Here is a 22,562-nt window from a genome sequence, read left to right on the forward strand (position 1 = left end):
GGCCCGGGGCACGGCAGGTAACCGCTCCCGGGGCCAGGATTTCAGGCAAACTAAGGAAACAGCGGCGGCGGCTCCGCTCTGCTCGGCGCGGCCGGGGGTGCTCGGTGTTACTGCGTCAAACCCCGGCCGGATCATCCCCGGGACGGACAGCCCCGACCGGGCAGGCAGGGACGGAGGGGCCGAGCCTCGGGCACCGGCGCTTGGCCGGGGGCTGTGGGGCCGCAGACCGGCGCGGCGGGCGGGTACGTCGGCCTTGCGGCTCCATCCGGCTTTATCCTTCTTATCTTTATTTATTTTTCTATTTTAACATTGCGGCTTCGTTTCATTTAACGTACTTGGCGTGCGCCCCGTGTCCCTGCACCGGGACGCTCTCCCGGTCCTCCTGCCGCAGCCCCGGCTGGCCCCGGGCACACGGAGGCCGCTCCGGGTCTCCGTTGGGCCCAGAATCGGCCCCGCCGCTGGCTCGGGCACCGGGCGGGTTTGGCCGAGAGCGGTTCCGGGCTGCGGGCACGGCCCTCGCCGCCGCGGCGGGGCTCGGGGAGCCCCTCGGAACGGAGCAGCCCCCGCGGAACGGCGGCCGGAGGAAGGCTCCTTCTAACAGAGAGGCTTTATGAATCCACCAGCCAAACGGCTCGGCCGGGGCTGCCAAGGAAACCCAGGAGGAGGAGGGAAGCATTACAAGATCCGAGCAGAATTTCACCAAGAGCCTATCTAGGACAAAGCTGGAGGGGAGAATGATTTAAAAGGCTTTTATTTCAGAAACTTTTTGTTGCTCTTGTTACAGGATTTTGTTGTACCCCTCTTCTCCATCCCCTTTGGCTTCCTTCACCTTCCCATTTCTAGCATTTTTTAGCAGTGATTGACAGCTTTTACTACAGCAGGATCTAAGCCACCTGGGTCTACCTGCACTATCGAGGGGAATAATAGCTCCTGGGGAAGGAACCCATCTTATCTGAGCAAACAGCTGGGGGGGATGAGAAGAGACAAGCCCAGCCTGAGGCAGAGGCAGGGTAGAGGAAGGGCAGGCAGCAGTGCTGAAGATGAACCTGCTTTTTCCCATTGTGCTTCAGTCCGTTTCAAGCTGCACGCCACACAGGTTCCTTGTTTTTCAGCCAGCTTCTACCACCACCTGGAATCCCCTTCCACTGTCCTGGCCCAGCTAAGCTAAGGGCCAGGAACTCAGGGCAGAGAAGAGCCTTTGGCCTGTCTGTGTCACTTACAAATGGAGTGAGCTGGACTCAAGTTGCCGTGGCTGGATTTGGAAAAGGCTGAATATCGGTTTGGCACCAGCACTGGGTTGAAGTTGGGGCTCCTCAGATGCAGAAGCATCGTAGGCTGTGGATGCTTTAGTTAGGCAGTTTGTGGAGGGGTAGACAGAGAGGAGTCAGTGGAGAAGTCAGCTGAGGGAATCACTCTCTGCATCAGAGGAATTCCTGTCAGGCGCAGCGCGGGAAAGGCTCCTTGTGCGCTGCTCTCGGGTGTTGGGCCAGGCTGCCTGAGCAGGGCTGGTGCTCCCCACCTCCTCAGCAGCTCCTGAAGATCCAGGGCTCTTAGAGCAGCCCGTGGTGCAGATCAGCTCTAGAGGCACCCCCTGAGCTCCACCACAGCCGCAGCTCAGGCAGGAGCTGCTGCTGGACCCTGCGTGCCGCTGGAGCCGCGACGGAACAGGTGAGCGGGGCAGGGGGGAGAGCAGGAGCACAGTCCTGGTCAGGCACTCCTGGCAGCTCGTGCAGCATGTTTCAGACCTGTTGGTGCCAGTGCTGTCTTCTCTGAGCCCATCCCTCTGCTCTTGCCATAGCCTCCTGGCTGGCAGGGGCCAGTCTGTCTTTCTGAGGAAACTTCTGGAAAGCCAACAACACCTGTGCCCTAGCAGAACCCCACATAGAGCATGCAGCAAGAAGCCTCTCCCTCCCACTGACACAAAGGGTTAAAAGCCACTGACTTTCTTGGATCTTGGCACTTTTAACTGTGCATCTCCAGCCCCAGCCCTTTTCCAGCCAGACTGCAGCTCCCACCTGCACAGAATGCAGTGCAGCCTGATCAATTCTGTCTATCATGGTGACAGAAAGATCATTTGCTGCCCTGATCACTCTGTGCTGTCTCAGGCCGGGTGAGGGTTTGTTTCCCCTCCAAGCAAATCATTATAAATTGACATAATTCATGGGCCAGTACTTCACTCTGCCTCAGCTCTGGTAAGAAAGCAGCATGAGGGATCAGAAATACCAAACCCAAAAGGCCTATTTCTCTCCTGCTTCCCATAAATAAATATCATGACAAGGTGAAAGTTGCTTCTGAGGGCTCTGGAGCTGCCATGTTTGCTACCCCATGCAAAAGCTAGTCAAGTTCCCTTCTGTTTTCTTGCACTTTCTCATCCTTCCCATGGCTGGTGCAGAGACTGTACCAACATTAAGCATTGTGTTAAAAGAATCCTGGTTCCCAGCACTAGAACACCTCACTGCATGTTAAGACATGTTATCCTACTCAGGGTTCAGCACCCCTCTTCCTCCTGTCAGAGAAAAACAAAGTCCCTCATGCTGAGGTGCTCTCTGCTAGTTAGGGTACCTGGAAGTGCAGTCAGGAGAGGTGAAATGAGGACCAAAAGATGGATGCTGTTGTGGTGGACAGAAGGCCGCAGGCTGGCGGGGCTTTATTTGGATGTCTAGAACAAGTGAACGCAGGGGGAAGATGCAGAGACTGGACACAGGCAGTTCAAGAGAGGTTTAGGTGGGTTAAGGTTTTTGTTTGTTTGTTTGTTTGTTTTCCCAGGGATTTGGATTTGCATCCTCTTGTTTTTTCAGGAGTTCACCCGCCGTGCAGTGTTGAGATGAAAAGCACATTATCCTGGTCCTGGAGTTTATAATCCAGCTCACCCTGCAGGCCAAGAAAAAAAATGAAAAATTGTTTAAATGTCATTTCCAAATACAAGCTGCAAAGAGAAAACAGCTCATAAAAAGATGGTGAGTATTAGGGAGAGCAGAAGGGGACAGACTGATGTTTTCATCATAACAGAAGCAAAGGTGAGAGATCAGCCACAGTGCTGATGCTCATCACCCCACATCGCTTTCTGGACCAGGGTTTTGACAGAACAGGTGGTTGCCTGAGGCAGGGAAGTGGCAAGGGGATGTTTGTTTGAGCACAACAGTGGGCTGAGAAGGGAAGACATTTACCAGGTGCCTGTTTGAGTTGAAATCTCCCTGTGGCCTTTACCTGCCAGGCACCACCTGACTTCAGGGAAAGTGGTTCTGTGTGGGGCCTGAAGGTCCCAGGTGCCCCCACCACTGTCACCCCACATGTGGGGGGACCTGCCAGCAGCCAGAGGTGCAAAACCCAGTGCCAGAGACGAGGGAAAAAGGGTGATCTCTCTTCAGACCCTGCCTGGCTGATGAGACTCAGCAGGTTAGAGAGAGGCTCCAGGCTTTTGAACAGCCACAGTACAGGAGATAGATTCCAGCCTGCCCCTTCCCCCTCAAATATGAGATGCTTTGCTTGGGGCAAGAATCAGAAATAGCTGCTATGAGAGCAACCACAGAAAAGAGCGAGCAATATTTTCAACAAAGAAAGTCAAACTGAAGGAGTACAGACCATTAGTTCCCAGTCTGCCTCGTTGATAAGCACCAAAATTCCTGGCCTCCTGCAGAATAGAGAGAAATAATTAGAATACAGGGCTGCTAAAAAGCTCCACAAATAGTTAAGAACAAGGGATGTCACAGCACAGATCACAGGCTGACTGCCTGTAACGCCAAAAAAGGGATCCTAGCATGGAGGTGGAAACAGGTACAGTCTGTGCCCTTTCTAGATCAAATAAAGGGGACGCAGGAGCAATCCCAAAGCTCATTTGAATGAAAAGGCTCCGTGGTGAGGATGCTCCAGGATGACTGCATTTCCGTACCGTGCAGAAAAGCCAGGTAATTAAAACCCACGCACGACAGGCGAGCGCACAGAGCTCAGTGTGAAGGCAGGAAAAGCCATTCCAGTGCCCCTAGCAGAGGCACTAAACACCTGGGATCCACTCCAAGCCCCTGGTTCTGAGCAAAGGGATTCCCCCTCTTTGATCTTCAGTGTCCTGCAATTGTCTCTCCTGTTACCAGGGGACCTGGCACACGCTTCAGCTCACAAAGATCCGTGACGAATGTTAAACACCCCCAGCGCCACCCCGCAGTCAGGGATGGCTTGCACAGCTCACTCTGCTCCATTTCTCTTGCCTTCCTTTTTTTTTCTACCCCCCCCCCCCCCCCCCCTCCACGAGACTGGCCCCATTTTGATAATAAAAATACATTTCCCAGAAGAAGTATTTGTTGGCATTTCTCAGAATGACTGCTTCAGTCCCAGTGATGTCAGCAGGGAACAGACAGACCTGCTAAAACTCCTGGAATTGAGGATACAGGTGCTGCTCTGTTCCAAGTAACAATGAAGAGAAAGCATAAATGGCCCTGCTTCATGTTTAAGGTTTAAAGATGTGGGGTGAAGGCTGCAAAAGATGCTCTCTGTGGACAGTGCAAGGTGTGGGTGGGATACCTCCCACTATCACTTAAGCAAATCCTGTGTTTTCATGGTCATTGACTTACTCAATAGGAAATCCGCCCCAGAGGAAAAATCCCCCAAACTGTGGGGATCAAGAGAGAAACACAAGGAGGATTCCTAACAGTTGTACTTACACAGATTCCCCTTGCAAGAATAACTCTGGTCGCTCTTTCAGCATATTCTGTTTGATCCACTTGAGCAGGTTTCTGATATCCCCTGGAAGAAGGAAGGACAGGGTTTACAAACAAGCTGATGGCTCCCGGTGATGCCAGAGCAAAGTGATTGTTTATCCACAAAAGAGCAGATGAGGAACATGCAGGATGGATGGGGATAGCTGCAAAGAAACTCACAGTCAGTCCTGTCCCTGTGGTTTGGCAGAAGAGATTTCCCACAGAAAACTCATCCCACTAAGAAGGAATGCAGTTCCTGCTGAAGCACCAATCTGGCAGCAGATTCCTGATGTTCAGGTCTCTGACACATCCCATATCATGTGCATTATCTTAACACCCAACAAATCATATCTAATTCTTTTGTGCATTTAATTAGATTTTAAAAGTCCAAACAAGAAAGACTAAGAACCTGAATGGAACAAAGACAGACACTTTTGCACCAAAACCAGCACAAACTCTTGGAGACATTGGGAGCTCTGGGGCCCAAACCTGTCCATGGCCATGCATTAAACAGACAGGAGGGCCTGGCCCATAGGTGCAGTGCATTTTGGACACTTACAGCATCCCTCAGCATCACACCTGCTGCTGTGGAGTGTTCCCCATGCTGTGCCTGCTCCCTCCTTCTACACTTTATGCTTAGAGCTTCTTTATTAAAGCTCAGCCTTTATCTTTCCATTTCAGTAGGTGACAGGAAGGATTTGTCTTCATGTAAAAGGAGGAGGAGACACTGCTGGCGGGTTTTTATAGTATCAATTTTACTTTGTGAGGCAAAAACAATTTCTTTAGTGATAGCATCAGTTAATTTCCTATTGGAGAGGTGAGAAGAGACAGAGGGGGGGAACAATCCGTTACAGGGTTTAGAGAAGCTGACAAATTGCAAAGTGGAGTTCTCCTGCATTTGCCTCTATATTTCACTGTTCCACAAACCACTTCATCATTCCGAATCCACAATCAGTTATTCTCCTGGGGCTCCTTTAAACAGCCCTTTGAAAGCCCCAAAAGAGTTTTGTTTGTTTTCAAGAAGCAAGGAAGCTTTCTGAAGGCACAAATCCACCAGTGAGGGCTGCAGCCCTCTTCCAGGAGGAGCAGGGATGGCAGGATGGGTTTCTTATGTGAGGTAACCTCACTGTAGTCATGAGATATCTTTCCACACGTGCTTCTCTGAATTAAATTCACTCTGTGTACCATTCCCCATGTGTTTGCTTCATGACCAGCCATATGTGCATTTGTAGTGGCTTGACTCAGCCCAGGCCTTACCCAGGATTTTATGGGATCATGGATGTGTTACCCAGAGCCAAACTGGGGTTCTTCCAAATAATGTCACCCTCATTGCTTCTGTCATACCCAGGATGAACAGCCCTGGTGTAGACAGGTGCACATCAACTAGGCAATGGGGATATGTCCATCTGCAGCAGATGGGGGCCTCTTCTTCCGGGGAAAGGGGGAGGGGGATGCTCTGAGATTCCCTCTGTTCCCCCTGCTTTCCCAGGGCACTGCTGCCTCCAAACCAGCACTCTGCTCCAAAACCCTGATCTCCCCACAGAGCTGCCCAGAGCACAACAGGTGCTGCTACCTCCAAGCACTGGATCACTCTGATCTGGGCAAAAGGAGCTGCTTAGTGCCTCCAAACTGCCTGGTGAGCTGGATCACCTGCCTGGGGCCAACCCACGACTGCCTTGTAATGATTTGTAGTTAAAAGAACAAAATAGGCCATTTTCTGCCTCCTTCCTAGCAACATGCACTGGGGACAGGGAGCACCACTAAGAAGGTGTGTGTATTTACATACATATCCATCCATCCATATAGATATATAATATATATATATGTACACACACACACACACACACGTGCACCACAGCCAGTCAGCCATCAGAACAAGAGTTAACCACATTAATTCACCTTCCCCTGAAAAACGCTGCTGCACTCAAGCCCTCAGGATCTCACACCCAAATGGCTCCCGCTCTCCATCACCAAGAAATGAAAGCTGTAAAGGAAGGAAGATGGAGAGGAGCCTTCAGGAGAGGGAGGGGGGTGTGAAGGGGACACCACCCCACCGCAGCATCGCCCGCGAGCTGTTTCATATTTATGCACTTGCAGCAGGGCACACAACAATGAGCTGTGCCATATACCATTCTCCTTGCATGGAATAAGCAGCCCTTTCCTCTGGGACCTTTCAGGAGAGATCATTTAAACAGAAACACGCTGCACTGGCTGGATAAAAGGCAGCCACCTAGAAGCAGCCTGGACGGAGGGGCGAGGGGACTGATTTATTCCAGGCTGAGCTGGAAGACTCCCTCAGCCATCTCCTCCCATAACAAATGTTATTTTCAGTCCCACCTGAGCCGACATTCATTTACTCCTACCCAGAGTCACGTACACACATACTCAAGAATTTAAACAGTAGGAAAAAACCCCAGACATCTCTATGCATGCCTACTCCAAAAGGTACAAAAATTAAGACCCTTTCTCCACAGCCAACTTTAAGACAATACTTTCATCTGTTTTATCAGCATTGAATTTTTTCACTCACCTTCATTTCTCTATGTGCTACACACCAATATTACTAGAACAAATCAATTATAAAGGATGACAGATGACCACAGCCACACCAAAACTATCTCCCACAAGTAAGATATTGAAAAGGAACAAGATTACTTCCATTGCAAGTGGTCTGTGAAGAAGCCATCTTGCAGCTCAGTGCCTCAAACAGCAGTCTTGATCAACAGCTCAGGACTCTGTGTTCTCATGATGGAAATAATAAGAGGTAAATTATAGCACAACTGCTCATCTCTTACAGCTGACATATGTAGTGTTCCTCAGACATTTTCTTTCTGGTACTATGCTATGGGTCTAACAGGTTTCCAGCTGCCTGGGCCAAGGATTTTCTATGCAAACAGCAGGTTCTCTACAGATGACATATAAAGAAGGAAAAAAATCTCAGCCTGGTCAGGCACCACATCTGCTGGGAAGTTAAACCATCATTACAATGCCACGATTTCACACTCGTGTCGGTTTGAAGCTGGCCCTCATCACAGAACAGAGGCATCTGCTTTGGCAGGAGCACAGCTGTACTACAGGTGCTGTGATTTGGCTGCAAAACCCACCGTGCATTTTGGCTCCAGAGGGAGGTTCAGGTGAGAGCTCAGACAATACAGCATTTTGCTCCAGCATCACCAACTGGAACCCAGCTCATCCCAGTAATGATGTATTTTTATCACTGCTGCATGGTCTTATTGAAATCTTTTTGGTAGCCTACTCCATTTCACTCAGAGCAAACAAATATCACATCAAAAAATGCACTCTTAATTCTCATTAACTGTCCTCTCCATTGGCAGCATGAGAGGAGAAGCAAGACTGAACCAGGCAAGGAAGCAGAAATATTCTCAACCTGCAAAGGAGGGACTGAAGCACATGGTAGGAAATCCCTGTCTTATTTCTACACAGAGACAGTTTCTGCTGCTTGTGCTAGCACTACATCAACCCTCTCCAAATTCTTAGGAAAAAAAAATAATCTAAAGTTAATTAAAAAAAAAGAAAAACCGACAATCGTTTGAGAAAACTGCTTAGTTCAAGTGCACAGATGGGAGCTCAAGCCCACAATGAATGCAGAAAAGCCATCACCCAGCGAAACACAGCGCTCAGGAAAATGAGATGTGTGCTGGGAGTGACACAAAGTCATTGCCTGTCACGCAAGAGGATGCAGGAACTGCAGTGAGAGCACACAAGCCCCAATAGCCTCGGCTCCTGTTCAGCCCAGCTGCACCACAAACACTCCTGGTTGTGGCAGAGAGAACTGCACAGTCTGCTCTGTCCTCGTCTGAATCCTCCGAGGCCTGACCACCTGCACTGCCCTCCTCCATGAAGAATCTGCTGAGCTTCCTCTCTAATAGTCCATTTTAGCACTGCCTGGGTTCATTTGCACCCTCAAAAGCTGGGCTGAAATCCATAGATCTTTCCTAGCTCAATAAAACCTCCTGGACCTGACAGATCCATCAGTGACAACTCAGAAAAGAGGGTACTCACTGTGTGCAGAGAGAAACCAGGTGCTTCGAATAAGGAACACCAAACTGGGTGTTGCACTAGAGCGATCTCACAATGAACTGATAAAGGTGCAGAAACATGGAAGGATTTTGTGCAATCCTGATACCATTTGACACAGACACACAGCCCTTGGCTCCCAGGGAGCTGCACAGGTTGCTTATAGATTCACACACACAAGGACCAGACATCTCTGTGTCCCCTGCCTTAAAATCCACATACAATCTTGCACAAAGCCTCGAAGGGCACTCAGAAGGTGTAATTACACCCATTTTCTTGCCTTGGTTGCAGAACTGGGAGATTATTTCAGGGAAAGAGGGGATCCCTATAAAGGCTGAACCATGGAAAATTCCCTTCTGGTCTGCAGTAAATAAGATATATGTGGCACTGGTCACTAAGGGGTCAGTGCTGCAGGAGCACGGCGCTTTCCCGGCCGCCTTGCGGACACCTCCCTGTGGGGTACCATTTCTTTGACCCAGAATAAGATCATTTATCATACTGACCATGGCTGAGCTCCAATTTGCTGAGGTCACTAACTCTGGACGAGCACTGCTCCACCCACATTCTCAGCCACCGGCCTGTAACCATGACAAAGCCCCTTCCCTGCCGCTCCTCTGCCATTATTCCCCCTGCCTGCATGGAAATGTATGGAAAAACAATTTGTATGTCCCTTTCCCTGCTTAAGCAGCTTGTTTTAAAACAGACAAACCAGCTCCCAATACCTGCTGCTCTTCCAGGTGCATGACTGCTCTTTGCTTTCGGATCCGAGCAGACCCTCCAGGGATCTGCTCTCTAAAAGAGCTCAAAACCAGATCTAAGGGATCCTTCCAACTCCTCCAGCCTCCCATCTGATATGCAAATCGCTCTCTGAAGCAGACCATGGTGTGCCATAAACTGCAGAAGAAGACCTGGAATGGCTGATATAAATGGAGTCATAGGCAAATGGATTTGGTATTAGGCAGAGTGAGCAGCCAGGCAAATTTTGCAGCAAGAGTAAAATCCATTTTCTCTGACAAGTGCACAAGCCAATCCTGCCACACACACTGAAATGGGCAGTGATTTAAGTACTAGGGAAGAAATTAGGGGGTAACTAATTAGGGGGTAACAGGCATAAGAGAATTGCAATTGTTGCTCTCATCTGTTCTTGTCTGCTACAAATGAACACCAAGGTCTTGGCTTCTGTAAATTTTAATTGCTTTAAGACGTCTTTTTGTTGCTTCTCATGGAGAAGAGCAATGCTCTTCTTAATTTTATTGTGTCCACAAAATGGGAAAGGATCACAGAGGTCTTTCACAGCCTTCCTGTCAGCAGTGAGGACTCAGATCCCAGCTATCACCCAGCAATTCTCAGCCCTGAGGTTTTAATCACAATCCTTATGAACTGGAGAGGAGCTGCTTGGGATCTTCCACTCCTCACAGATTGCTGGTAGGGAAATACAAGTTCAAGGGATCTCCAATCCCACTGCTAGCCAGCAGCAAGCCTCCAGATCCATCAGCTCCCATGACAAAAAAAGCAGCTTCGAGCTGATTCTCAGGGTAAACCTAATCCCTACTCATTTCCAAAGTCAGAGCATCTAATCCCGTAACACCCAACGCTATTGTCACTTCAGGCTCCCCAATAAATGCCAGTGCACCAAACTGTCTCTTTTAATTAGGATCACTGATCACTAGTGTTGGCCCAGGGTCTTGCCTCTCGTTCAAAATTGTCAAAGGAAGGAGCTGAGAGAGCCTCAAAGACGATTGCCCCAGCAGCCAAGTACCAGCCTGGGGACCGCAGACATTAAAAAAAGCATCTCCTTAACAGGTCCTGTGATTTTATCCCTCTACCAGTGCAGAATTATTCTCAACAAAAGACTGTCCTGAGCCTTGTCTGCTCTGATTTTAAGAGGCCTGAGCACTGTAGACCTGCTACCAAACCCCAAGGAGACTGTGCCATGGTCTAATAGTTTTTGCAGTCAGGAATCTTCTGCTAATGCACTAAAGTCTCATTTCTTCATTCCTCCCTATCAATCTATACTAGATGATATTGCATCACGCTGGCTATAATCTGTCCTTCTCAATGATAAAGGAGATATCCCACCTCATCACTTTTCCATTCATTTATCCTGTTTAACCTTGAATGTTACTGGTTAATTTTTTTTAAGCTCTCAGCAAGACAATTCAGAGAATGCATTACTAACCACCAGTGTAAAGCTTTGCCAAAACCCAGCAAACTGAAATTTTCCCTCTCTCCTATTTTCCTGGTTTCTGAGTTTTGGGTGTGTGCACTGAGGGCTGAAAATGAAAACCTGATTGCTGTTAAAGAGACAACACAGAGCTGATGTTAAACACCCTGAACCATGGAGGAAGGTGGCTGCTCCTGCCAGAGTGCAGAGGGATTCCCTGGCAGCCTGGCACTGCTCTGCACACAGCCAGCCTGGCCGAGGGAATTCCCTGGGCTGGGCTTTCCCTGGCACTGCCAGCTGGATCAGAAAATGCCTTGAAGTCAAATCCTTGCCCCCCTCCCAGCCTGGCTGGTGGCTGTGTCCCCTCTGGCTGCTGGATGAGTCAGTGTCTCAGCTCAGCTCAGGAAACTGCCATGATTTTATTCCTCTAAATACAGAAATCGCCTCTCACTTTTGGGCTCAGATCTGCTTTGCTATTATTAGGCTTTCATACAGGGCCAAGCACCATTAAACCGATTCCTGTCCACCCAACCCAGCCACCCCCACAGATACTCCAAGCTCCTCAGTCTTACTTGAAAGGGAAAAAGAAAGGGCCAGTGAGATGATCAGGGTGGAGGAGAGGGGGGGGTAAGATTTACAAGTGAATGGAGGTAAGAATGGAGCAGTTTGTGGGATAAAGGGGCTGCGGAGGGAGCTTTACAGATGTGCAGAGGGACGGCGGCTCATTGTTTAATTAAGCAGAAAGTGGCTCTTTTGAAAAGCAATTTTGCACAGGAGCTCTGAGCTCAGCAAACAACTCCTGCGAGTGAGGGCAGGAGGAGAAAGGAACAGCTGGCCCGGAGCCGTGTGAACCGCATGCTAAGCGGTTTAAAGGGCCCGGATCCTCCTCCCCAGCCCTGCTCCGCTGCCACCCTCTGAACAGCGCTGTCAGCACAGCAAATCCCACCGAGAGAAAAGAGCCAGAGGAGGGGGGTGGGACACAGGGGTTATCCTGCTAGGTGTCCGCACTGCAATACAGCGGCTGGGAAGGAGGGTGTAACAGCCAGGCTTTGTTATCCCAGGGATTTGGTCACACACAAGAGCTGGTTTCCCAGTGCCTGGGAAGCTCCTTCCACAATGAGTTGGGATGAGCTGATCCGGTAAAGCGGCTCCACGGCCTCCCAGGAGGGTGATGGGACTGTGAGGACGAGCGTTTATTTCCCTGTTCCCTCCAAAGGGAGCTGCAGCCTCGCTGGGACAGGGAGCTGGAGCTGAGCCCCAGGGCAGGAACGCTCCATCCCATGGCGACAGCTCTGACACTGCCAACACTGCTCACCCAGCCTGAGTGCTGAGCACCCACCCTGCATCACCCACCGAGCCCCCTTCCCTTGCCACCAAATCTGTAATTTCCTGCCTAAAACAGATGCACGAGTGGGATGCACGAGGAGGGGAATAACCCAAGTCCTTTGAGAGCTGCAAGTACCACACACTGTGGTTAAGAAGATTTGACTGCATGAAGTTCCACAGATCTATGGGGGTTTTTTTACCGTTCTTCTAATAAGCCTCTACATTAGCAAATATATTTTTATTCTTTCTTTGGAGCAAGTTTTAAAATGTTAGGAATAATAAACAGAGCAATAAAAGCATGCCAGAATATTAATGACTCAACTACCATGTACTACCCAGCACTAGGCACTTACCAACAGCCAACGCCAACTGCTTCTCTGGATTTTACAGGTTCTTTTGGTCCAGCACCCCAGTCAATGCTGAACACATGCCATGCTCTATTTTGTAAGCCATCCTGCCTGTAACATAGGTCTGATCTCTCAGGATCCCCAGGCTCTTCTCCCAGAAGATGAATGCTCCCAAGTCCCCAGCAGTCCCCCATGCTGTGCAGAACAAGGCCCCTGGAAAGCAAAGCTCTCGAGGAGCACACCATGCTCTTCTCTACAGGGATTCAAAAGAAGCAGTATTTGGCAGATTATTTCAATTTTCCCTCTTAAAAAAAATCTGATTGGCAGTGGGCTTTTTTCCCCTAGAGTTTTGGTAAAGGGAAACCACAAACAATTACCAAAACAAGCTGATTAATAATTTAACCTTCCAGACTTGTAAAGTACCAAAATAGATGTGAATTCTTTGAATTCTTGATTAGCTCAGAAGGTCCCAGTGAGCACCAGTGAAGCTGCTGCTCCAAAATCATGAGTCCCACCACTGAAACCACATGAGAAGTTGGAATTCAAAGGTTTGTGACAGCAGCTGAGCAGCCTGCAGCACATGGGCCAGAGACTTTAACACAACCCCAACCTCTGGGTACAACATCCAGAAGACAGCACAGCAGAGAGGTTTTGTAAACACTCTTCATCAGATGATGCAGCTGAGCTAAACCTGAGACCACTACAAGGGTTAAACAATGCCAGTGACTTCCTACCCTTCCAACAGCATCCATGCAACTCACATGGCCAAGACAAATCCACCACTGTGAGTCCCAGTGAGATGGAGGAAGAAGCTCCAGCATCACTTGCAGAGCTGTCATACAATGATCTATTTGATTACTGAAGCACTTGGTTAAATTGCTGTGGCTTGTTTCAGGAGGAGGCTGCCAAATACATTTTCAGTTTTTAATCTAGGGTTTCTCTTTTTTATGCTCCATTGTCTCTAATAGCCTCTTAGATGCTTGAAAATAAAGTTGATTTCCCTGCCAATTTAATCCTCTCTCCGTGTGACAAATATCGTTATTCCCCCAGCTGCTTTCTCCCACACACACTGTTTTTATGCAGAAGAAGCCAACAGGGCATAATGCCTTTAGATCCTCAAACAGAATTATCAGTGAAATCATCAGGATAGCCAGAAATTTGGGGCAACATTCTTGTTTAACTTGAGGTCTTCCTTCTGCAACAACTCTACAAGATTACACAGTCCTGCACAAAGTGTGGCTTTGGTAAATCTGCTGCCTGTGCACATACACCACACTTTCTAAGTTCCCACTTTGGCAGCAACTTCAAAATGCAGGCTGAGACAGCTCCACTTTGGAAATAAAGAACTGCTAAAGAACTGACATCAGGATACAAGATGCCCCTCAGATAATAAAAATAGGTCCTGCCATGTGGCTGTATCCCTTGTGGCTTGCTCCTGTCCCATTTGCAGCTTCCTTCCTCCTGCCTTTCCCAACCCCTCCAGGAGTCCAACTCCAAGCATTAGAAAAGGACAGAGAATCAAATCTTCTTGAAAAAGTTAACTGGATCTGGAACCCACCTACTTTCCATCTAGTGCCTGTTATCAGGAAAAAAGAAATGACCACATAAAGAGTTTGCTCAAGCAACATTTAGAGAACATTGACTGCCCCTGCCAACTATGGAGCACAAATTGTTTTATTCATGTAAATATTTGTAGGTATTTCTTCATATAATTTTCCACCTCCCTTCCCTTCTGGGATATATATAAAAATGCCTAAACAATTAAAATATAGGTGGGCCCCATAACCCAGAGAGAAGCAACTGTTCTGCAAAAAGGAGGACAAAGACAAAAATAACCTAGAAAAAAGGAAGAGTAGGTAAGAGAGGCCAAAATGGCCAAAAATAAACTTGGCAGCTAATGAAATCACTTAAAATGGGGTTAGAAGTGCAGGTCTTCAAGTAGTGCTCATACTACAGGTCTTTCCCTGGAGAATTCAGTGATGGACATTCAGGGTAAGGTAAGCAACAGGATGTGCCCAGTAGAACTGAGCTGTTTTAGTTCTCTAATCATTGCAATTCTGGCTGCACAAGGGCAGCAGGGATCTGGCTATGCATATCTTTATTTATCCAGAGATAGGAGAGTTAAAATTTCTTAGTGTGAACAAGGGAAATACACAGCATTAGGAACAACATAAAATTTCAAGAAAATGATTCATAATTTCTGATATGATTTCATTGATTCCTCACCACTACAACATAATTGTCTTCTGGAAGTATCATGAGGGGTGTTTGCAGTAATCCCTTACTGTCAGACATTCAGGCCACCTCTGCCTGCCCCATCCCTGGGCTGGGTGTAAATGTCACTACAGCAGCTGCCTCACAGCTCAGTTTATGCTCCTCAGATGCTGCAATCCACAGCCAGCCCCAAAATGAAACCTCCCTGACAGCCAAGGCACAAGAGAGAGCAAACCTGGGCAGCTGACAAGGGGGTACTGCCACTTCTGCCCCTCCTGGCACAGGGATAGCAGTGTCTGGAAAACAAGGCAGAGGGAAAAGCTGGGAGCAATAATGGGTGAGCTGGGTCTGGAATGAATCACTGGAGATCAGGAGTTTGAACCCTGAGGCTGAGACAGGCCTGCAGGGAGAGATTTATCCCTTAGGATAAATGCAGATCCTACTAAGGCTGCAGAAGTCTTCCCAGAAGCTTCAAGTGGGAATGGATCAGGCGACATGGAACTGCATGACAGCCACAGGGCTGCAAGAATCCCTCTTTGGTATTACCAGCCTCCTCCCCTGGCAGGAATAAACATCCCCTGTAATAACCCCCTTTTCTTCAGCATCTGATCGTGGTTTGAACACCACCAAAACAGTGGGTGCTACTGGGTATTTTAAATTTGCAGAGCACTGAAGAAAATTATGCTCTAGCCCCCAAGTTTATAAACCAGCTAAATGAGTGTTTTAGTATTTCTTTGCTACCTTTCATTTAAGGATCTTAAGTGCTTCAGCAGTGCTGGAATTTAATGCTGAATTCTCTTGTGATACATGAAAAATCATTAGCAACAGGGGAAAGTTAAGCAACATGACCAAACTCAGAAAGCAAATCAGCACCAGGCCATGTTTCTGGAGTCTTAGTCCCTGTCCTTAACCACAAGATAACACAATATTGCAGTATTCCTATTATATTTGAATTACACATACTTATGTCCAAGCATCAAAAGCACTTCTACCAATCTCTAATTACTTCCAGGCACAGCAAAAAGATTTCAGGCCTGGAGGTTCCCAGCACCTAGATTATGGTATCAGCCATTTTGAGATATTGGTTGCTAACATTCCCTCATGACTTTATGTTATTTTGGTTTATAATCCCACTCCAATAGAATAAAACAGTGCTATCTAGCTAGAAAAATTCAGAACATACCTGTGGCAAAATTACACTACAACTCAAGTATGCACATAAGTGAGTGAGTTAGTGCAGCACTGCTCAGTATTGATATTCCAAATTGCAAACCAGGAATTATGACTGCTTATCCCTTGAACACTAAAATCCTGGTTTTTATTGCAGTGAAGGCCATGGGCAGGATGTCCAGCATCGTATTTGAGCACTAGGTTTACTGTTTTCAACTGCAGAGCTTATATTAAAATAATCACTTGAAAGGTCAAATGAGTAGATAAACAACATTATGTTATATTGCTACACACCCCTTCACATATCTTACACCACATAAACACACACACACACACACACACACACACACATGTGCCTCTTGGAAACCTCAGAACAGGCAGGAAAAAACAAAGGAGAGAGGATGTTATTGGTGGTTTCAAGTACCAAGAAAGACAAACGTAGACTTGATGGAAACATCCAGAGGCTGTTGTCTATCCAGCAGGAGGGAGGCAAAAGTCTTAAGGAAGGACTTGATTCACAAGTGCTTAGAGGACAGGAAAGACCTCAGACTTTGAGAACCAACCCCTGTTTGCCAAGCTGCCTGATCCATGGCATGTCTGAAAGAGCTTTTAAAATACTTTGATCCTTGCTGGCAACTCTAAGTGCTGTACAAACCAGCTTTGTTTCATTTGTTGTTCCTCTGTGAAGTTATCCAACAGGTTCTGATACTCACAAGGCTCTGGTTGACAGGGCAAAGTCACCTGATGCTTTTTGACACCATCGAATAAGAGCTCTGCACCACCTCTGAAATAAAAACAATGAACCACTGAGATTCTGCTTTATTGTCAAAAGAAGGCAGTACAAAAGAGGCGATTTACATAGATGCCACAACAGAGAAAACAAATGACACAGACTATATTTAGCACAGGATTCCCTTTGTCTTTTCTTTCCTGTCACAAACCAGAAGTGCACAGGGGAAGCTGCCAGTTCCCTTTGCCAGCACAGAGAGGAGGCTCTGCTGCAGCCAGAACCCCACGGTGCCAGGCATCATCCAGTGGGATGGGAGGACAGTTCCCATCTCCATGTGTTCCCAAACCCCTGTGCAGAGCTGCTTCCACTCAAACAACACCACAGCCACCACACTCCATCCAGCACTGCTCATCCCTAACACCTGCTGGCCAGAAATCTCAAAATTGAGCATCCTTCTGGAATAAATATTCCCCTATTTCACAAGTGTGAACACACAGAAAAGGGAAATGACTCACACGAAGTTACAGAGCAAGTCAGAGCCAGCAGCTGAGAGTCCTGGCAACTCTTTCTTGATCTGCTCACTACAAAGTGTCCCAGAGAGGGAGACTTGACTGGGAGAAGCAAGTGATGAGGGTGACAGGGTAAAACACAAATAAATAAATACACAATCTTCCTCCACTGAACAACCTGATGTTCTCCCTCTTCTGACACTCTCAATTAATTCGGGGATACCCTCAGATAACAACTGATGGCCTCTGCAAGCACAGGAGATCAGGATATGCAGAGGCTGGCAGGTAAAGGAGCTGGAAACACACTGGAATACAATGGAATTTGAATTGGGTCCAGGCACCTAACCTTAGGTAGGTGTAATTTATTTTTGTAACTACAGCTCAGAAGCCTCTGCAAGCTCCTTGTTACTCCTTCTGTTCTGGAAAAAGTACAATTGTGAAAATCTTGAGCTTTACCAACATCATTCATTTTCCATGATGTTGTGAGGCCACAGGCCAAACTCAGATTATAAAACTTTTACCATGTGAGTACGGACATGGATAATAAACACAAAAGCTACTTTAAGTTACAGGACACAGCAGCAGAGAGTGTGAGCTTTTGACTCCAGAGTGAACTCTACGCTGGCCAAAGTTCTAACAACTAGAGAACTCTTAAAAAACTCAGTTCACTTAATATTAAACTGAGGTAGAAAAATTACCAACCCATTTTTAAAGGGCATAAAATTGTGGCAAAATGTTCCTCCAACTTAAATGCCAATTACTTTGGAAAATTTTTCCTATGAAGTTACTTTCTGGGAACTTACTGGTGCCTCTCCTCTCTTGGAAACCAACATAATAAAGAGAAATATTTAAAACAAGCAATCCCCACCTAAATATCAACAAAGATACTTCCAGATGTTATTAAGTTCCTTTAAATTCAATATCTAAAAATGCCACAGTAGGTTTCCTTGGCTCTGCAATGGCAGAGCACAACAGAACCCTTGTTATGCCTTCAGCAGCATTACTTATATGCAGCAGCTCTCCTAAAGAGCACTCTGTTGGTGTTCTTCCACCAGCTCACAACAAATAGTTATCTCAAAATTGAAGCAGTGATTATGAACATGAGCCGAGATTCATGCGAGGGAACAAGTCATAACAATGATATGAAAAACATTTTTTCATGTAATGAAAACAAGGTCACGCTTTGTTACAGCGGGAAATGTAGATTGCAAGATAAGGTCCTTCTGTAAGGCGAGAGCTGTGGGGAACTCAGCTGTGGTTCCTACATAGAGAGCTCATTTATGCATTTCCAAGGGAAGCAAAAATGCATCTCACTCTTCTGGGAAAATTAGGAGAGTTGCTGCAGCTGGAAGCGGGAAAGATAGAGGAAAGGATTCTTAAGGAGAAGGGTATTTAAAGGGTTATGGCATTTCTGTGTTCGTGAAAGGGTGGGAAAAAGCGAATAAATAGCAGCCTTTTAGCTTCTGCTAAAAGGAGGCTTTAACGAAATAACACAAGTATTTCCACAAATATGCACAGCTTCCACTGCAAATGCTTTAAGACCCCAGGGCAGAGCATGAGCAATGCTGATACTACAGCAGCAAAGGCCTGGAAACTGAAATGCTACAGAGTGAGAACCTGGCAGCTTTACAGACCTGACAGGGCTCAAACACAAAGCACAGTGAGGGCACGTGTCCACACAAAAACACACACACAGACAGTGCTCAGAAAAAAAAGCCGAGAAACGAGGGGGAGGTTTTCATAAATAATTTTAATAATTAAAATAAAAAAACCCTAAACAACTCAAAGAGGTTGAAAGAGGTGAAAGAAAAAGAAAGGCCTGACACAGGACGTTCACAGAGAGATGGGAGCGAGGCCCCGGGACAGACGGGCAGACAGCCCGGCCGCACTCTGCGGACACCCTCCGGCGTGTCCGGCCCCTCCCGCCGATGGCCGATTCCGCGGTTCCCCGGCGGCGGCCGCTCCCGTTACCCCGGCCCGCAGCCCCGTGATAGCGGCTGCGCCCGGGCCCAGCCGCGCCCGTAGCGGCCCCCCAGGCCGCAGGCAGCAACCGCCCCATCGCACCGCCGCGGCCGCCTCACCGAGGGGCCGGCCCATCCCGGCCCTGCCCTGCCCTGCCCTCCGCCCGGCCCCGCCGCCCGCGCTCACCCGAACTCCACCTGCAGCGACACGGGCGCCGCCATCTTGGCGGCGGCGGGCGGGAGGGAGGGGCGGGCACGCGTGGCCGCGCCGGAAATGCCGCGGAGGATTTCCGGTCCCGCCGGGCCGCGCCGGGGGCAGCCCGGGGCTCTGCCCGCGGCCCGGGGCCCGCCCGGGGCTCTCCCTCCCGCTCCTCTTCCTCCCCCGGAGCAGTGCCGGGGCGCGCAGTGCGGCCCGTGCCCCCGGTGGTGTTTTTAAAGCACCTGGACGCTGGTGTATATTATATAAAATAGCGATTCCTACACCGAGTTGAGGCTTGGCCGCGCAGAGCGCTCCCCTCACGGGCTCAGAGCCTCACGCAGGGCCCTGCTCGCTCAGGGCAATGGGCTGGCAAAGGCAGCAGCTGCAGACGGGTTTTGCAGCGTCAAAGCTGCTACAAACACCAAACACACGAAGTTCTAGCTCAGCATGAGGAAGAGCTGCTGTGCATTGAGGATGGCAGAGCACTGGAACAGGTGTCCAAGGAGGGTGGGGATTCTCCTTCTCTGGAGACATTCCAAGCCCACCTGGATGTGTTCCTGTGTCACCTGCCCCAGGTGACCCTGCCTTGGCAGGAGGGTCGGACCGAACCCCTCCCAGCCCTACAGTTCTGTGATTCTGTGAATTCTGTTCACATCAGTTCTGTGATTCTGTGATGCCACCCTGCTGCTCCTCGGGATTGCTGTGGGGGAGCAGAAACAGCTGGGTGATGCTCCTGTCAGCATCGGGGAGATGCAGCCCTTCATCGGGGGTGGCTGTTGAGCATCCCCTCGTGCTCGGGCAGCCCCTGGCAGCCAGCACATCCCCACGGCGCCAGGCTCCCCCAGCACAGCGTTAAACAACGCGGCTCACATCTGTCGCCTGTTTGTTTTCCCCTCCTGTCCCCAGAGAAGGGCCGTGTACACAGGCAGAACGCTGCCATGGTGGTGACAGCTGGGCTCTGCTTCTCCCCCACAACACAGAGCTGCACAGGGGCATCGCTGGTAGAAAAACTGCAGCCTCTTAACCCTCCCTCCACTCAGGAGGGTTTGGGATTAAAAAAAAATACATGTACATGTGCACACATGCAGATAGAAATGTAATAGCTATGCATATACATGATGCATTATGTGTAAGGGGCATAAATTTACACAGACAGATTGCTCTTGGTTTATGCTAACGGGGGTCAGAGTACGCCTAACCCCGGGAGCAGAAGGTGGTGGTGTTTGTAATGGCCTTTTGTTCTCTGAGGAGATCATTCTCTGGGCTGGGCCCCAGGAAAGGCTGGTCCCTCGGCAGATGAATGCTGCCGTCGCTGCCGGGGTTACGTGATGGCAGAGCCGTGAGGCTGTTGACCGTGGTCTTCATCCCAAAATTCCAGCTGGATTTTACGTATCTCTAAATCCCAAGGCTTTTGAGTATCTCGGAGATATGGCCCAGGATGGAATTGTATGGGAAAGCGGCTGAGGAAAGAAGCCTTCGACAAAAATCTTTACTTCAGAAATGAGTGAAGCATTCTGTGTTCAGAGGATCTGGTAATCTTGATTCCAGATCAGTGTTTGCAGTTATGGTTTTATATGAGCTATTCTTGCTCACAGAAATCATTTATGAGGCCAAATAAAAGCAGAACTAGCTCCTAAAAGAATCTTGATTCCTGACTCACACAACAAAATGGTACAGATTTAGTGCTAGCACCTTCCTGGAAAAGTAAAAATAAATTACAGGAAAGGGAACAGTAATCATAAACACCAATTTGGCTCATTCGAGCATTCAAAGCTGGTTACTGTTAACAATTGTCCTGGACAAAAAGTGACCACATGAGATACAGGGGACGTTTTTATAGACATTTTGTGCTTGGAGAGGAATGAGTCCTGTCTCCGTGCTGCACACTGAAATGAGAGCACCACAAATTCTCTGGGTTATGTTTGGGATGGGGAAACTAAGCACACAATCTCCTCAAGAAAAGGTAATGCTGCCGTTGTTGGAGTGCTGTAAACACAGACGGTGTTTGATAAACAGGTACATAAAACACATAAAACCCGGGTTACTGGGGCAGGGGGCTGCTCCCACTCCCCTCCCACAGAGCCAACTGCAAAGGGAACAGGTTGGAAATTGAGCCTGGCAATGAAGAGGGGGTTTATTTCTTTTGTCTCATTCCCAGCTTCTGTCCTTTTCCCTGCCATTTGCCCGCTTTCTCCCTCTCCTTGAGTGTAAAAGGAGCACACCTCCATTTCTCCACTGAGGGTTTATCCTGGGGGAAACGTCTTAGGTCGCCATCACATTCTAGAGGGACATGTAGTGTATAAATGTAGCAGGGCCTGGCGTTACGAGGAAACATTTTATCAGAGAGCCCCGAACTGACGATTCAATTATTTTTCAATAAAACATCAGGGGAATGCGCAAACAGCTGCTCGCATCCTTCCACACAGCAAGTCAAACTTCAAGGGGAACAATGGCCGGCGAAAGGGGAGCCATCGCGGAGGCGGTGACAATGGGTTTCCTTACTCGGGGCTTTGTTTGATTTCCCCGTCTCAGTTTTGAACTCCCTCCGCCGGAGAAAGGCGAGGGGGTAGGACGGGGAGAGAGGGAAGCAGGCAGAGGGGAAGGAGGGTCAGTGGGAGTTAAAGCCTTTTGCAGCCTTTCTCTGCCATTCATGTGGTAATTGGGTGTCAAGCAGAGATCAGTAAGATGGAGCCCGGCCTCTGTGCCCGGGTTAAACTGCAGCAGAAAGAAAGCGGGAGCTGAACCGATGGAGGGCTGAATGTCATTAGGGCGGGAGGAAGCGGCCCTCCCTCGGGAGCCCTTCTGCCGGGGTGCTGGGCTGGGGGGGCCGCTTCCCATTCAGGGCATCCCTCAAAGCGGCCAGACAAAGCGGGAGGGCGTCCCAACAATGCCGTACCCCCGGCTCTACCTTCAATAGGGAGCTCTAAACAGGCGTTTAACCTTCAGAATAGCTGAAAGTGATACTCAAAGCTGAGGGGGTGGCTCGCCCGCCGCTGTTAGCCTCTTCCTGCGGCCAAGCCACTCGCATGGCCGGGGGCAGGAGGAAGGCTCTGGCTGCCCTCACTTCCTCGGGGCCCTTGGCACAGCCCCGGGCAGGTCGTGGGAGGTGTCACCTCCAGGGCAGGATCAGGCCACAAATCCCACCCGGGATGCTGGGGGCCCTGGGAGGCTGCTCCGCACCCTCAGGGATGGGACTAGAGGAAGGCAGGGCAG

At 48.9% G+C, this 22,562-nt stretch overlaps 1 protein-coding gene and 1 long non-coding RNA gene across 2 annotated transcripts; one reads left to right on the forward strand and one right to left on the reverse strand.

The window, feature by feature from the left end:
- Positions 1–2,612: 2,612 nt before the first annotated feature.
- On the reverse strand, positions 2,613–19,448 carry URM1 (ubiquitin related modifier 1). Its single transcript, XM_071454170.1, has 5 exons — positions 19,338–19,448; positions 16,664–16,734; positions 4,656–4,737; positions 3,583–3,631; positions 2,613–2,871 (listed from the first exon to the last, which is right to left on the reverse strand). The coding sequence occupies exons 1-5, from the start codon at positions 19,370–19,372 to the stop codon at positions 2,803–2,805; spliced, it is 306 nt and encodes a 101-aa protein (XP_071310271.1). The 5' UTR covers positions 19,373–19,448; the 3' UTR covers positions 2,613–2,802.
- Positions 2,819–5,880, forward strand: LOC139603373 (uncharacterized). The gene is made up of 2 exons (XR_011683664.1): positions 2,819–2,957; positions 3,797–5,880. It is a non-coding gene; the product is annotated as an uncharacterized lncRNA (long non-coding RNA).
- Positions 19,449–22,562: the final 3,114 nt, after the last annotated feature.

This window comes from Agelaius tricolor, unplaced genomic scaffold, assembly GCF_023055355.1.
Source record: "Agelaius tricolor isolate 1412-34295 unplaced genomic scaffold, bAgeTri1.0.p SCAF_38, whole genome shotgun sequence".
NCBI lineage: Eukaryota > Metazoa > Chordata > Aves > Passeriformes > Icteridae > Agelaius > Agelaius tricolor.

What these genes read in the sequence shown, in the direction of transcription:
- URM1 (XM_071454170.1), bottom strand. Translation starts at nt 19,372, where the DNA reads ATGGCGGCGCCCGTGTCGCTGCAGGTGGAGTTCGG. An exon ending in TTCTTGCAAGGGGAATCTGT is followed by an intron (nt 3,632 to 4,655) that starts GTAAGTACAACT and finishes TCTATTCTGCAG; the next exon opens with GAGGCCAGGAATTTTGGTGC. An exon ending in AGGCAGACTGGGAACTAATG is followed by an intron (nt 2,872 to 3,582) that starts GTCTGTACTCCT and finishes CTTGGCCTGCAG; the next exon opens with GGTGAGCTGGATTATAAACT.